The 15,669-nt window shown below is 51.3% G+C and overlaps 1 protein-coding gene across 18 annotated transcripts in view; it reads left to right on the forward strand.

The window, feature by feature from the left end:
* Positions 1 to 15,669, forward strand: part of DTNB (dystrobrevin beta) — a 248,570-nt gene that overhangs the window by 201,262 nt on the left and 31,639 nt on the right. For all 18 annotated transcript variants that reach the window (XM_051843168.3, XM_089326719.1, XM_051843163.3 and 15 more), the window contains 3 exons: positions 4,932 to 5,017; positions 5,633 to 5,746; positions 9,405 to 9,501. In XM_051843168.3, the coding sequence (XP_051699128.1) occupies positions 4,932 to 5,017; positions 5,633 to 5,746; positions 9,405 to 9,501 (297 nt within the window). The remainder of the gene's footprint in view (positions 1 to 4,931; positions 5,018 to 5,632; positions 5,747 to 9,404; positions 9,502 to 15,669) is intronic.

Here is a 15,669-nt window from a genome sequence, read left to right on the forward strand (position 1 = left end):
TACAGTAAGTTTATTAAGTAAAGTTTCATTCTGAGTTATAATAATCAACATTTGTAGAGCATTGCACTGCTCCTTCTATTATATCATTAAATCTTCACATCGCCCTCAGTAAATATTTTCATTTTGCAGATAAGTAGCAAAACTAGGATTCCTAACTAATCTCCTCCTTCCATTCCCATCCCACTACAGTACATTCCCTGCTTCGTAGTCACAGCGGTGTTGTTCGCTTTTAATAAACTGTATTTTAGAAGACATAAATCTACAGGAAAATGTTGGAGGTAGTATAGAGTCGCCTATGTTCCATATCCAGTTTCCCCTGTTACTAACATATTCATATAGTTTGCCTGTTGAAATTGATGAGTCAATACTGATACATTAATTGGGAGACCAGGAGGAAGCACTTGGCTCCTGGCTTCAGATCGGCGCAGCGCCGGCTGTAGCGGCCATTTGGGAGGTGAACCAGCGGAAGGAAGACCTTTCTGTCTCTCTCTCTCACTGTCTAACTCTGCCTGTAAAAAAAAAAATGGTGCATTATTTTAACTCAAGTCTGCATTTTCTTCACCTCTCCTTGGCTTCTCCCTCATGTCCATTTCAGTGTTCCGAGTTTCTGTCCAGGATACCACGTCACATTTAGTTCTATGCTGCCTTGGGCCCCTCTTGGCTGAGAGTATCTGGCTTTCCTTGTTGTCACAGTCTTAGCAGTTCTGAGGAGCAGCAGTCAGGGAGCTGTAGACTGCCCTGCGTCGTGGTTGTCTGCACTTAGGGCGTTGGAGCAGGCAGAGGTGAAAGGCCACTGTCCTCACACTGCATCAAGGGCACATGCAGGTCACTGGTTTTTTTTTTTTTTTTTTTTTTTTTTTAATACTTATTTTGAAAGCCTTAGATCTTATTTGCTGGTTCACTCCCCAGATGGCCACAACAGCCAGGGTGAGCCAGGCTGGAACCAGGATGGGTGGCAGGAGCGCAAGCACTTGGGCCAACTTCTGCTGCTTTCCTAGGAGCATTAGCATGGAACTAGATTGGAAGTGGAGCAGCCGGGTCTTGAACTGGCACCCGTATGGGATGCTGGCATCACAAGCCATAGATTTACCTGCTACGCCACAGTGCCAGCTCCTCAGCTGATCAGTACTGACGTTGACCTCGGTTGAGGCAAAGGTTTTTGGGTGTCTCCCTCTATCCACACTTTCCTCTTTGGAGCTCAGGAAATATTTGGTGCATGAAGTGTGCAGGTCACACTTAAAGAATGGGACTTTAGCCTCCACATCCTTAAGGGTGGGGTATTTACATATATTATTTGGAACTCTTCCCCATTTATGATCCTGTAAATGTAGAACAATGAGATTCCACATTCCCCTGTTGAAAGCCCTGTGGTGGCTTCATACCGTGTTCCCATAAAATGGAAACCCCTCTCTGTGGCTAAAAGGCACCACACTTCCTGTCCTGGTCATCGCCTCTTGCTTGGCACAGCCCTGTTGGTGCCGGCCTGAACCCCCTGGGGCAGCCACAGCTGCGGGCCTTTGCACTGCCCTTTTTCCGGCCCCAGGTGCACTTCCCTTCTTAGCTTTCTTTGATTTGCCTCCTCACTCCACTGAGTCCTCGAGAGCCCTTTCAGAAGTACCGCATTTGAAGAATCTGTCTCCCTTCACATGGTTTCATGGCCCTGTGTTTCTAAGTCACACTGATCTCTACTTTCTTGGTTTCTGGTTCTCTCCTGGTGTCACGTGATCTCCACGATGGCGGGGACTCGGTCGGTCACCAGCACATTTCCCATTGCTACAGTAGTACCTGGCACAGAGTAGGAGCTCAGGGAATATTTGTTGAATGAATGAATGCACGAACTATTTAATTGTTGAAAAAAGCCATATTCAGGTCTCTTCTGGCCAAAATATCCTTGTGTCTGTGAACTAATAATTCCCCGTCTCTTCCCCTTCAGTTGTCTGCAGGTGTTTTAGGAAGGGAGACCTGGTCTGCTTTTTTTTTTTTTTCTTAAAGGAACACTGTGGTGTTGAAGAGAGGACATAAAATCCTACGTTTCTCTGTTTTTAATGTACACTTGACTGTGTTTAAAATTGGCTTGAGTGAAATGCGCTATCATGAGACACTCCCTGTTGTGACGTGCAGGTGCAGGAGCACAGCCCAGGTGCCAGTCGCTGCAGGCAGAACGGCTGCCTCGAAACTGGAATCCTCCAGCCCCACTTCATACCTGAGCGAGGGTGCTTCTGGGAGCCTAGGGACACTGTCAGGACTCTAATCCGCTTAGGCATCCCTTGCTAATCTCCCTGATTCCTGTGTTAACCTCCTCCATGGAAAATGCCCGTTTGCAGGCGCTCCAAAGTGGAAAGGCTCTGTGGGGCTTTGATTTGCTAGCGTATGAAGCAGATTCCTCAGACCTCGTTTTTCCATCATGCCGCTCTCTGGCCCCCAGTAACTCAGCTCCAGTTTCCCAGGATCGCAAGCCTGTTGTTCATCGCTAGCTTTCACTGCAAGCAAGCTTTCCTCTGAGGCTCAACTCAGGCTCCCACAGGACTCTGAAGGCCATCTAGAAGATTTACGCAGCTGGCTGCTGGCGCACGCTTCACTTGAGGAGGAGAAAATATCCTGCTTTTCCACTAAAAAAGAGGGCAGTGGTTGGCCTGGAGGTGCACACATCCCATCTCGAAGTGCCTGCTGGGCTTGAATCTCAGCTCCACTCCAAGTTCCAGATTCCTGCTGTTGCACACCCTGGGAGGCAGCAGTGGCAGCTCAAATGCTTGTGTTCCTGCCACCACATGGGAGACCTGGCCTGAGTTCCAGCTTTAGCCTGGCCCAGCCCCGGCCACTGTGGGCACTGAGGAGTTAACCAGTGGATGGGAGCTTTCTCTGCCTGCCTCTCAAATATTTGGTAGCTTGGTAAAAAGCTTCCACCTAGATTTCCTATGCTGTTTCGGCCCTGTGTATTCAGAAAATGCCCCACGGGAAGAACTGCTTGTTGAATCTTCCAGCTCTACACAGGAACCGCGCCTTCTGCTTCATGGTAGATCATGTTTCAGGCAGAACTGAAAATGTGCAGGATGAAGTGTGGTCCTCGCCGAGCCCTCGCTGAGAGCTCTCTTTTGGGTAGCGGAAGGAAACGTCACCCAGCCAGTCATTCCTTCCTGCATGCCGTGTTAACCGATTCCCGGATCAGAGCAAGTGGATATGCAAAGCACAGCCACATGATTTCTCCCGAGGAGATGCACAGACAGCCGTGAGCACGTGAACGTTCACTCACTGTGTCAGTCGTTAGGGAAATATAAATAGAATCCACAGTGAGCTGTCACTTCACACCCACAAGGACGATTATGGTCAAGAGACGGACAGCACAAGTGTTGGCGAGGATGTGGGAAATCTGCAGCCATCATGTGCTGTCATGGGAAGGTAAAGTAATGCAGCCACTTCGGAAAACAGTTTGGCAGTTTCTCAAAAAGCAATTACCATCTGACCCAGCAAATCCACTCCTACATATATACCCAAGGGAAAAAAAAAAAAACAAAAAACCCAAACATAACTGTCTACCTAAGTGTTCATAGCATTACTTAACATAGCAACCCAAATATCTATTAACTATTGAAAGGATTAGTAAAATATGGTATATATCTAAATAGCAGAATAGTATTCAGCCATAAAAAGGAATAAAGTATTGATACATGCTACAATGTGGATCAACCTTGAAAACATTCTGCTAAGTGAAAGAAGCAAGACATAAAAGGTCACATAATGGGGGCCGGCGTTGTGGTGCAGTGGGTTAAGCTGCCGCCTGTGACCCTGGCATCCCATGCGGGCACCAGTTCCTGTCCTGGCTGCTCCATTTCCAATCCAGCTTCCTGCTAATGCAAAAGGAAAAGCAGTGGAAGATGACCCAAGGGCTTGAGCCTCTGCATCCAAGTAGAAGACCTGGATGAAACTTTTGGCCTTGGCCTGGCCCAGCCCTGGCTGTTGTGGCCATCTGGTGGGTGAGCAAGCAGATGGAAGACCTCTGTCTCTCCTTATCACTCTGTAACTCTGCTTTTCAAATAAATATGTTTTTAAAAAAAAGGTCACATAGTGTCTCATTCCATTTAAGTAAAATGCCCAGAATAGGCAAATCCAGAAAGTATGGTGTGAGGGGGAGAGGGAGAGGAGTTGGGGAGTGACTGCTGCTAATGGTCACTGTGGGTGGGGGAAATATCCTGGAATTAGTGTGATAGTTTCACAACCTCATAAGTCCACTACAGACCACTCAAGCGTACGTGTTAGAAGAGTGAGTTTAATGGTATGTAAGTGATAGTTCCGTTTTTACAAAAACTCACATGTATGACCATCACCCCCACAAGGATGGTGAAAATGAGGACAGTAACCAGTGTTGGTGAGGTGGCAGCGCACATGGGACGCTGGGTTTGTGCGGCCACTTTGCCACGTTCGGGTTCAGCGGTTTCTCAGAGGTCAGGTAGAGTCACCGCAGACGTCAGTGATCGCACCCCTGGGAATTGGCACGCGGCCTTGCAAATGAGAGCTCACAGCAGCCTGGCTCGTCACAGCCCAGAGCCGGACACAGCGGGACACGTCCCAGCAGTGGGAAGGAAGGGGCTGCCGGCTCAGCCTCTGAAACCAAAGACTACCTGTTGTGTGATTGTGCTACGTGAAGTTTCTAGAAAAGGCAGAGCCAGACAGAACGCAGATAAAGCGGCAGTTGGAGGTCAGGGTGGGGGCAGGAGACGGCAGACCGGCCGGGGGGGTCTCTGGGGTGGGGGACATTAGAAATCACTGATGCCAAGGGGGTCTCTGTGGGGTGGGGAGCGTGGAAATCGCTGCAGCGACAAGACTCGCTGACCTGCACTCTTCAACACGTGGGTATTTCTCGGGTGTACTCTCCTTCAGAATGGGTCGTTGGGATATGTGAATGGGGACCAACCACAGCTCTCTCCCCACTTCAGACTCGACCTCCCACGGACCTGAGCTTCAACTTTGATGCCAACAAACAACAAAGACAGCTCATCGCAGAACTGGAAAACAAGAACAGGTAAGCGCTGGGGCCAGGCCGAGCCGCAGGCCCAGGACTGCCCATGACACCGGGCTCCCCTTTCCTCGCAGTGGATAGAGGCTGGCCCAGTTCCGGCCCCAAAGCCCCGCTCCCCTGCCCCTCAGTTGGGTTCTTTTCCCCAGGCCGCCTCCTGGCTCCCGGTGGTCCCGCTCCCCATCCTTCTTCCCGACTTCCCGCCAGCATTTTGGTCCGGGTGCTCGGCTCGGCCTGTCCAGGCCCATGGCGCTCCACGTGACCGCCCAGTGTCTCCTCAGAAAGTTTTGTTTTTTACCAAGCCATTTAAGGACACGGGGAGCAGACACACAGCAGACAGAGTACCGGGGTGGGAGAAAGAAGTGGGCCTGGGCCCCTTGTCCGGAGGCGCCGCCGGGTTCTCCGCCCCCTTCCCGGGAGAGGGTCCGCGGGGGTCCTTCGCCGCCTGTGGAGACGTCCCTAGGACTTTTCCTACCACCGACGGGTGGGTGCGTTGCGGGAAGAGCTGGGGGATGCGGTCTTAGCCACGCTCCCGCCGCGGGGAAGCCGGCAGGACCTGGCGGGGTGAGGCTCTGTGTGGACGCCCCGCGCTGAGCAGCCGGCCCTCGTCCCGCCCCGCAGGGAGATCCTGCAGGAGATCCAGCGCCTGCGCCTGGAGCACGAGCAGGCGTCGCAGCCCACGCCTGAGAAGGCTCAGCAGAACCCCACGCTGCTGGCCGAGCTGCGGCTGCTGAGGTGAGCCGGGCGGCGCGACTGCAGCCCCAGGGAGTGGCTTGAAGGAGGCTGTCGGGAGAGGCCCTGGGGGGATGATGGTTCCCTTTCCCAGCAGTACCACGTTGCTTCACAAAGCAGGGGGAAATGTTCAGTTAACTTTGTATTGGTGCAACCAAAAAATAAATAAATAAATCCGTGCCTACAAAGAATCTTCAGAACATTCCAGGGCAATGGGGGGTGGGGGGGGGGAGCTATGCGTGGATTTCAAAATTCTTTTGCACTAAGATAAGCCTGTCTCTGAGTTCTGGTCTTCCATGAACTTCTTGAAGCACCCTGGTGTGTTCCCGTGGCACGCCACAGGCACGGCCTCCCAGGCTCATCCTCTGAGACAGGGGTTAAAGGGGAACCCCCCGCACCAAGACCGTGTGTGTCCCAGGGACCAAGAAGCTAAGGAGGTAGGATCAGGACAACTTGCAGAGGGGCTGAGGAAGTCTTTGCAGGAGCGTGAGCTCACCCCACATTAGGGTCCCACTTCTTGTCGTCCCCAGAAAGACACGTGTGGACTCTTTGGTGGACTCTGTGGAAACCAGGTTTAGTGATTTGAATGATTTAGTGGTCTCAGCAGATCTCTGGGTTTCCATTACCGTATAGGTCCTTTCTGCCTAGGTTGTAGCATTTGACAGTCCACAGTTGGTTTGCACTGTGCTGTCATCGGGGATTCCACACAGCAAGTACCCTTTTTTATCATTGTTTGTCTGGTTAGTGTGGCTTAGGTCAGTTAGCCCCTCCACCACAACTTTTCCTGTAAAATGGAGATTATTTCTTTCCATAGATATTCTGTTGTTTACATTTAAGTCATCAATAAGTAAGTCATAAACTGTGTAGATGAAAACCATTAGAGGTACTGAGATTCCTGTTCTGTTATTAAAATGCACTTTTGTTTCGGTGTTTCGCTGGGCTGAGATCTGGTTGCTCTGTGGCTGAGTGTCGCACATTTGGGATATGAGCGTGGTCTCAGGAGGAAGTGGGAAGCCCTGCTGCTGTGGCGAGCAGAGGCTAACCCTGGGCCACCAGCAGTAGATGCCCTGCCTTCTTTCCCTCGTCTCAGCTCGGGCACTAGTGACTCTGTATCTCAGAAGCAAAACACTGTCATCTGTGAGTGCAGGTGTTGTTGGAACTGGGCTGGCTGAAAGTGCTCAGCTAAGCTGGAAAGATCTAAACACCAGCGCGGATTCAGTAGGCACAGGCGGAGGCCGGGGTGTCACCTAGGTCAGCAGGAAGCAGGGCTTAATCCAAGTCCAGGGCAGTCTCGAGCTTGAGAAAGCAGAGGCTTTCAGTCCCCAGAGCAGCGTCTGTCCTCACTGAGGACAGGAGGGGTGTTCAATAAGTGTGTACAAATGGAGAAGCATATTGACTCTCCAGCTCACACTGTGTGCAAAAACCAACACCAGATGGATCAAACAAGAATGCACAACTTAAAAAAATGTTAGGAAGAACTAGGAAAATTTCTTCAGGAGTTTAGAATAGAAAATCATTCCTGAGAATTATTAACTATGGAAGAGGTTGGTAAATTCCTCTACATTAATATTAAGAACTTTCATTTATCAAAAGACACACAAAGGGGCAGGCAGTTTATGCAGTGGTCAGGCACCACTTGGGATGCCCACATCCTGTAATCAGAGTGCCAGTTCCAGTCCCAGCTCCTCTACTTTTTTTTTTTTTTTAAGACTTATTTGTTTATTTGAAAGGCAGAGTTACAGAGAGGCAGAGCGAGTGAGAGAGAGAGAGAGAGAGGTCTTCCATTCTCTGGTTCACTTCCAAAGAGGCTATATTGGTCACAGCTGGGCCAATCCGGAGCCAGGAGCCTCTTCTGGGTCTCCCAAGCAGTCGGGCTACCTTCCGCTGCTTTCCCAGGCACATTAGCAAGAAAACTGGATAGGAAGAGGAGCACCCAGGTCTTGAACCAATGCCCACATGGGATGCTGGTGCCGCAGTGGGAGGCTTAACCTACTACACCACATTGCCAGCCCCAGAGTACTGAAGCAATTGAGGGCAGATCCTGTAGATCCTAAATAGTGAGGCCATGATCTCACTGGGCTCAGTAAATGTTCAGGGAGCAGCTGCCGGCTGCATACTTTCTGAACCCTTCCTCACATGCAAAGGTGAGTGAGGCTCACCCCTTGATGGCAAGGGTTTTACGTGGTGGCAGGAATGACAGGCATGCAAGGTGAAGTGCCCCAGAGCAGCAGTGATCGCTGTGTGGCCAGCGATTCATGAAGCAGGCCCCGCCTTTGTGATCAGGAGAGCTTCTTGGACACAGCTCTGCTCGGTGCAGACATTAAGGAATTAATAAGATTTGGGTTCGCTGTGAGTCAGAAAGTGATGCATCTGTCAGGGAACAGTGAACCATTGGCTGGAGTCCAGAGGCAGAGGGAAGGGGGTAAGGCACTAAGACAGGAATGCGGGTGGGACCAGAACTGTGCTCCTAGATAGAAATATAACATGGACTACATGGGAAAGTGCTTTTTTTTTTTTTTTTTTTTTTGAGAGGCAGAGAGACAAAGCTGCCATCTGCTAGTTTACTCCCCAAATACCTGCACACTGCTGGGGCTGGGCCAGGCCGTAGCCAGGAGCAGAGAACTCAATTCAGGTCTCTGGCGTGGGACCCAGTTGCTTCAGCCACGAGCTGCCTCCCAGGGTGTGCATTAGCAGGAAGGTAGAAACCAGGACAAAGCAGGTGCTGAACCTAGTACTCTGATGTGGTACACAGTCATCTTAACTGCAAACTGCAAGGCCAAATTCCTGCCTCCAGTACCACTAATTTAATTTATTTAACCCTTTTTCTCTGTATGGCAACATGCATTTTCCAAAGCACTTTTACCTGTTAACCTCACAGCAGTACAGGAGAGTAGGCAAAACAGATAACACGTTATCACCACTGATACAGTAGCAGCAGAGGAGCCGGTGTTGAGGTGCAGCCGCTGCTCATGATGGTGGCATCCTATATCAGCACCGGTGTGAACTCCAGCTGTTCTGCTCCACTTCCAGTCCAGCTCTCTGCTGATGCGCCTGGGAAGGCAATGGAAGATGGCCCAAGTAGTTGAGCCCCTGCCACCCATGTGGGAGACCCGGACAGAATTTCAGGCTTCTGGCATCAGCCTGGACCAGCCCCAGCCATTGCAGCCATTCGGGGAATGACCCAGCAGTGGAAGATTAAACTCTCTCTCTAAATAGCTCTATCTCTGCCTCACTGTCAAATAAATAAATGTAAAATTTTTTTTTAATTATTTTATTTATTCTGAAAGAGTGACAGAACTCTTCCGTCAGCATATTCACTCCCTCAAATGGCTGCAATGGCTGGGGCTGGTCCAGGCTGAGGCCAGGAACCAGGAGCTTCTCCAGGACTCCCACCTGGGTGGCAGGAGCCCAAGCACTAGGCCGTCTTCTGCTGCTTTCCCAGGCCATAGCAGGGAGCTGGGTCAGAAGTGGAGCAGCTGGGACATGAACCAGAGCCACAATGCAGGTAGCAGCTTTACCCGCTACGCCAGAATGCCAGCCCCTAAAAAAATTTTATAAATAAAAAAAAATAAATAAATCCCTTTCACCCAGCAGTGGGCCCTTCTTTGAGGGTCCCTTTGTCCCCCGAGTTCCGTCTTGATGGGCTTTTCCTCGTGGACAGGCAGAGGAAAGACGAACTGGAGCAGAGGATGTCAGCGCTGCAGGAGAGCCGGCGTGAGCTGATGGTGCAGCTGGAGGGGCTGATGAGGCTGCTGAAGGTAAGGCCGGGGCCCTCGCACTCCTGCGCCCGCGGGCCCCCAGTGTCCCAGCACAGCCTCAGCCCCCGCCCTCCCACCCAGCACAGCCTCAGCCCCCGCCCTCCCACGGCATCGGACGGCATGGGGCTCAGGGCTTGACGTCAACGTCACTTCCTGGAGCCAGTGTCAGGTAGCCTAACTGGATGTAAAACAGCAAAGTTAGCGCAAAGCCTGATTATTGTACAACTTGATGACTGCAAGCAGGGTAACCTTGAGTGGACGCCTTTTTGACCCAATGAGAATGTTTTATTAGCCATGTACAAATATTTCCCAGCTACTTAAGACGTTCTTTTAAGTCATGTTTTCAAATATTCCACCTAAATACTTAACAGATATTGGGTCCAGAGGCAAACTGCACTGGGTTCTCCAGAGAAAGAGCAGCCGTAAGATAGGTCTTTGGATAAATGGGCGGGAGGGGATCTGTCGCAGGCACTGGCTCCCTGGGTTTCCGGTCAGAGGAGCCCTATGATCTGCCGTCCGCAAGCTGGAGGCCCAGGAAGGCAGGCGGGGTGATGCAGTCTGCATCTGAACGCCTGGGGCCCCGGGCAGCTCGGACGTCCAGGGGCAGGGGAGGAGGACGCGGCCCTGCGGCTGCCTCGAGTCCTGCCCGGTCCCCGGGGTGCTGCGGGGAGCCTGCATGGTGCGACCTTCCCTCCTCAGTCTTCTGGGTCACGTGTCTCCTCTGGAAGCACCCTCACAGCTACACCCAGAGGTCAGCTCTGCAGCTCCCTGGTGTCCCAGAAGCCAGGAACCGTCCCACACGCCAACCTGGTCAGACCAGTTCTGATCAATACTTCACTATCCCAGGAATGAAATAGCACATTGGCTCTACATGGTGTGTACTGGGGGCTGATAAATCCAGAATAATTCAGGTCTCACTAATTTTTGTTGAAAAGCGCATGAGAGCCCGTGTACCCCTGAGCAGAGAAAGGTGTGCCTGGCTTCCAGAGTCCTCACCGGGACAGCTTTGCTGGCACTGAGTGGGAATATTCAGCCGGCTGTGTAGGGACAGTGCCAGGGCGCGTGCTCATGCTGATGGATGCCGAGGTCCTGCCTGCCGGGGCTGTGAGCCCTCTGTGTTTCATAGCGCGACACGGAGCTGGCAGGCAGAGTGCAGCCTCGCACACGTGCGGAGCTCCTGCACAGCCAGGCTGGGGGCCGAACGCCGTGCTGGGATTCAGGAAGTCACTGAGGATTTTCAAAACCACAGGGAGGGAGAGCAGGCAGGGCAGGTTGGGAAGGAGGTAAACTGAAGGGGGGTGGGAGACTGGTGAGAGCCTCCAGGCGGGCCAGAGGGACTGCGGTCCATCTAGGAATGAGAACCCAAGAAAATGCCAGCTACTGAACAGTGAAGCCAATGGGTATTAGCAGCTTGGATGAATGGAGCAGCGTTTGTATCTTAAACCAACTTTCTAGACCTCCTAGACCTCCTAGACCTTCTGAGTCTTGAGCTGCACCCCGGGTGTCTGGTTGTTTTGCATGGACGTGTTTCTGCATTAACCCCGGTAACAGGACTCCTCAGAAATATTGTGCATCTGAATGTGTCTCGTTTAAAGAAAACCTTATGCATGAAACGTGGCCTAGATTCCTCTTGTGATTGTCAGGTATCCAGCTGAGCAGCCCAGTCACCCATTCAAATGGCAGAGATGGACTCAAACAAATGAGGATGCTTCAGAAAGTTTGTGGGATGCAAAAAATAAAATCAGAATAATAAATAGCAATAAAGTAAATAATGATACAGTAAAAGCAATATTGAAATCCATACAGTTTTTCCATAGCCCACATTTCCCATGAACTCTTTGAGGAGCCCGTGCGTGTGGCCTGTGTGACATCTGGAGCCATGTGGGGCTGTTGTGGAACTGGTGCCCCTGCAGGACGGGCTGTCCTAGAGGGAGCTGCTTGCCTCCTCCTGTGTGAAAGCCGCTCTCACACAGGACCCACGTGTGGGCGGGAAGGTGCCCCATTGTGATTTTTGGGAAAGACAAACACTTCCTGCAAACTGAAGGGGAAGCGGAATGCATTCGCCTTAAGTAACACAGTGCGCTTTCTCTTGACTCTGATTGTCCTCTTGGAGCCCTGGCAGCGAGCCCCTACATCCTGCTGTGACGCGTTCCCACCAATGCTGGCATTCAAGAGCTAGGCAGAGGGGGCCAACACCATGGTGCCCAGACGCCTGCATCCCAAATCAGAGTGTTGGATCATGTCTTGGCTTCCCGGCTAACACTCCTGGGAGGAAGCAGTGGATAATGGCTCAAGTATTTAGTTCCTGCCACCCACACGGGACACCAAGATGGAGTCCCTGGCTCCTGGCTTTGGCCTGGCCCACCCAGTCTTGTCTGTTGTGACCATTTGGGGAGTGAACCAGTGGATGGAAGCATTCTCTCTCTCTCTCTCTCTCTTTCAAATAAATAAATGTCTAAAACAAGCTTAGCAGCCTGAGCTGATGCTGGAACTCTCATCGCAGAGTTTAAGTTCCTTTATATTTCTAACGATTCTCTTACAGTTATAATTTCAGTAAAATAAGTGAGACCCCGCTGCCCGCTGGGTAGGATTCCCTACCAGGTTGTTAAATGCCTTATCCTTGACCCATCTGACAGTCTGAGGCCAATCAGACTGAGAAGGAGATTTGCAAACACACTCCTAGGAATGTTATCTTTTTATCTATTGAATGCAACTCACAGCTGAAAACATGCTTTTAGTATTCAGTGTCCTAAAAGAATTCCTTCATAATCTTAATGTGTGTATTATATGTTTTTCTAAAAGATCACAGGTAGGAATTATTGACTTCTATTAAAACCCCAAACATGTTTTTCTAGTTTAAAAAAAAAATACTTGGAGCCAGCGTTGGTGGCACAATAGGTTAAGCTGCCACCTGTGACCCCAGCATCCCACATGAGTGCAAGTTTGAATCCTGGCTTCTCCACTGCCAATCCAGCTCCCTGCTAATATGCCTGGGGAGGCAGTGGAAGACCCAGATGGAGTTCCAGGCTTTGGTCTAGCCATCTTCTGTTGCTTTCTCAGGTGTGTTAGTAGGGAGCTGGATTGGAAGTGGAGCGGCTAGGACTTGAACCAGCTGTGCCACAGTGCTGGCCTCTCAGCAGAGGTCTTTTTTTTTTTTTTTTTTTTAAGAGTTATTTATTTATTTGAAAGGCAGAGTTACAGAGAGGCAGAGGCAGAGATAGAAAGAGAGAAGTCTTCCATCTGCTGGTGCACTCCCAAAATGGCCACACAGCTGGAGCAGCGCCGATCTGAAGCCAGGAGCCAAGATCTTCTTCTGGGTCCCCTCTGGGTCCCCTCACAGGTGCAGGGGCCCAAAGACTTGGACCATTCTCCACTGCTTTCCCAGGCCATAGCAGAGAGCTAGATTGGAAATGGAGCAGCCGGGTCTCAATCCAACACCCATGTGGGATGCCAGCACGGCAGATGGCAGCTTTACCCGCTACGCCATAGCACCAACCCCAGCAGAGGTCTTAATCCCTTGCTTGGGAATAAGGCAGGATAACAAGTCAGCAGATATTTATTTAACACATGGATTAAAGTGTCCTGTTAGGTATCTGGTGAAGAGAAGTGTATAGACTAACTCCTCTTCTAGTTTGTTTGGTTCTTTCTTAAAAAAAAAAAAAAAACTTTATTTATTTATTTGTTTGTTTGTTTGAAACGCAGAGTTACGAGAGAGAGAGGGAGAGAGAGAGAGAGAATCTTTCATCCACTGGTTCACTCCCTAAATGGCTGCAAAGGCCTGAGCTGGGCTGATCCAAAGCCAGGAGTCTCCCATGTGGGCACAGGGGCCCAACCAAGCACTTGGGCCATCTACTGCTGCTTTCCCAGGCACATTAGCAGAGATCTGGGTTGGAAGTGGAGCAGCTAGCTCTGACCAGCACCTGTATGGGATGCCGGCACTGCAGGCAGTGGCTTTTTCCTGCTGCGCCACAGCGCCGGCCCTCTGGGTTAATTTTCTTGATGACATAAGAGAGGCCAACACGCAGGGACCAGGTTTCTGAGCATATCTTTTCCTTACATTTTCCCCAGATTAATGAGTAGATAAATAGATGGATAGATAGGTAACCCCTGTCTCAAACATCTTATTTCACTGGAAATGAGTGGGTGAGTTGGTTTTTCAGACTCTCATTCATGCCCCTAATATCTTTTTTCTTTTTCCATTTTTGCGACGTTTGGGTTTCACCTCCCTTTGCAGGTGTTTGAGTGGGATGTTTGCCATTCAGCCAGACTTCCCTGGACATGGGGAAGCTCACATGTTTTTAGGTGACACGGGTCGTTCTAGATTTGACCTTGCAATTAAAGTGTTATGACCCCCTTTAAATCACTGGCTGTCACCTTGTCATCAGTTGGTGTTTGCTGATCGCAGGTGATTGACGGATAGCAGGAGGCTGGGTGACCTTCAATCTGCCGTCTTTGCTGTGTTGACAGAGCCTTAGAGGCTCTATGGGAATGACTCTGGGGAGTTTATACAGCACCAGCCCAAGTGACCCTTTGCCACAGTCCGCCCTCCCCCAGCCTGTGTACCCACAGGAGGCCTCCAAGCCCTGAGGATGCTGCCCTGTCCACCAACCCGCACCCGAGCTGACACACATGTCTGCTGCACACTGAATGATTTCAGGTCTTGGATAAACCTCACAGCAGCCACCACGCGTGCAAGCACGAAGCCTTGCTCACTCGAGCTCCCGGTTCTGTTGACCTGAGCAGTGCCTGTCTCCATTACCACTGCTGGGGAGACAGTGACAGTGGGGCAGTGTCTCAGAAACAGTTCCAAGAACTCAGCCCGCTGCGCTGTGCCCTCGGACCCCGATTTCAGCCCGAGAGGACAGGCACTTTGACGCTCGGTGCCAGCACTAAAAACACGCTTCTACTTGGCCTTGCGCAGTGGATGAGAAAGGCATCTGCCCCTCTGGGAAGGACCTGTCCAAGGAGCGAAGGCGGAAACTGTCGCTTCCCCGCCTCAGGCGCCCTGCCCAGGCCCCGGGACCTTGGGGTCGGTCAGGCTGCTGGCAGCCGGCCTTGGCTACAAACAGCACCTTCCTGTGCGGAGCTGAAATCTCCACGAGAGATTTCTCGGTGCCTGTTTAATTTCTAGTCCACGTCTCTCCCTTGCAAGAATAAAAAACCGCTTTTCCCTAAGTCGTTACTCAGGCCCTCCTTTTTGTAATTCTTTGTTCTACTGAAACCTTCCTTGCCATGGCGTTGGGGCAGGAGCGTTTTTCCGTTCATGGCCTCCTAGACCCATATTCAATGAAGACTGCCAGCGTGGATGGACCCAGCTTAAGCAGAACCCTTGCAACCACTGTAGATGAACATACAGAGGCGAAGAGCCAAGGCTGTTTGACCACTGCTTCCCCCGGGGAAGCACAGAAGGAGGAAGAGACCAGTCGTAGAGGAGCCGAGCACCTAGTGTTTATCTCGTGTGCTGGGTTCCTTTTCTGCCACGTCCGGTCAATCCACTGGTACTTAGCAGGTGCTTGGTCTGCATACAGCACTCGAAAAGAGTCGGTATCTTGATTTCCAGTGCCCACGTGCAAGAAATCACAAAGCAAGCCACGAAAAACTGAGATCAAGAGACTTCTTTTTGGGGAAGCTTTCCAAGATCCCGAGGCAGTTTCCAGGCTACAGGGGAAGTGGCGTGTGTGTCGTCCCCGGGAAGAACAGCAGAGCAGCCCGACGGCAAGTGGAGGCGTGCAGTTCCAGCACGTTCAGTTCACCGCGGGGAGGCCACCGCATGCCAAGTGGCCCTGGGGGCGGAAGGAGTCGCTGGTTGCTTCTCAAACCAGTGTGCGAGGGAATCGGCTAAGGCTGTGCCCCATTCAGCGGGGCCCGGGGCGGGGCACAGTCTGCCCTTCAACAACCTCCCAGGCACTGCTGCTGCTCCTGTGCAGGGGTGTCGTCACACTCGGAGAGCTGCTGCCCAGGTACACATTGCAGGTGGAGCCATGGAGTGGTTCTGAAAGTGGTCAGGCCCTCGTGAACTTCCTCTTTCGGGTGGTTCTAAATAGTTACACGACGCTCTGCAGGTCAAGCTCTTTGGCCTCTCTGAGCGGTAAATAAGGAAGTTGCACTAGATGGTTTCTAAGGTTCTTTCAGCTCCAGAAGCCAGCGTAGAAGTCATCGGACGGCGCA

This window comes from Oryctolagus cuniculus, chromosome 2 (genome assembly GCF_051225735.1).
Source record: "Oryctolagus cuniculus isolate XC-2025 breed Fujian yellow rabbit chromosome 2, ASM5122573v1, whole genome shotgun sequence".
NCBI classification, from domain to species: domain Eukaryota; kingdom Metazoa; phylum Chordata; class Mammalia; order Lagomorpha; family Leporidae; genus Oryctolagus; species Oryctolagus cuniculus.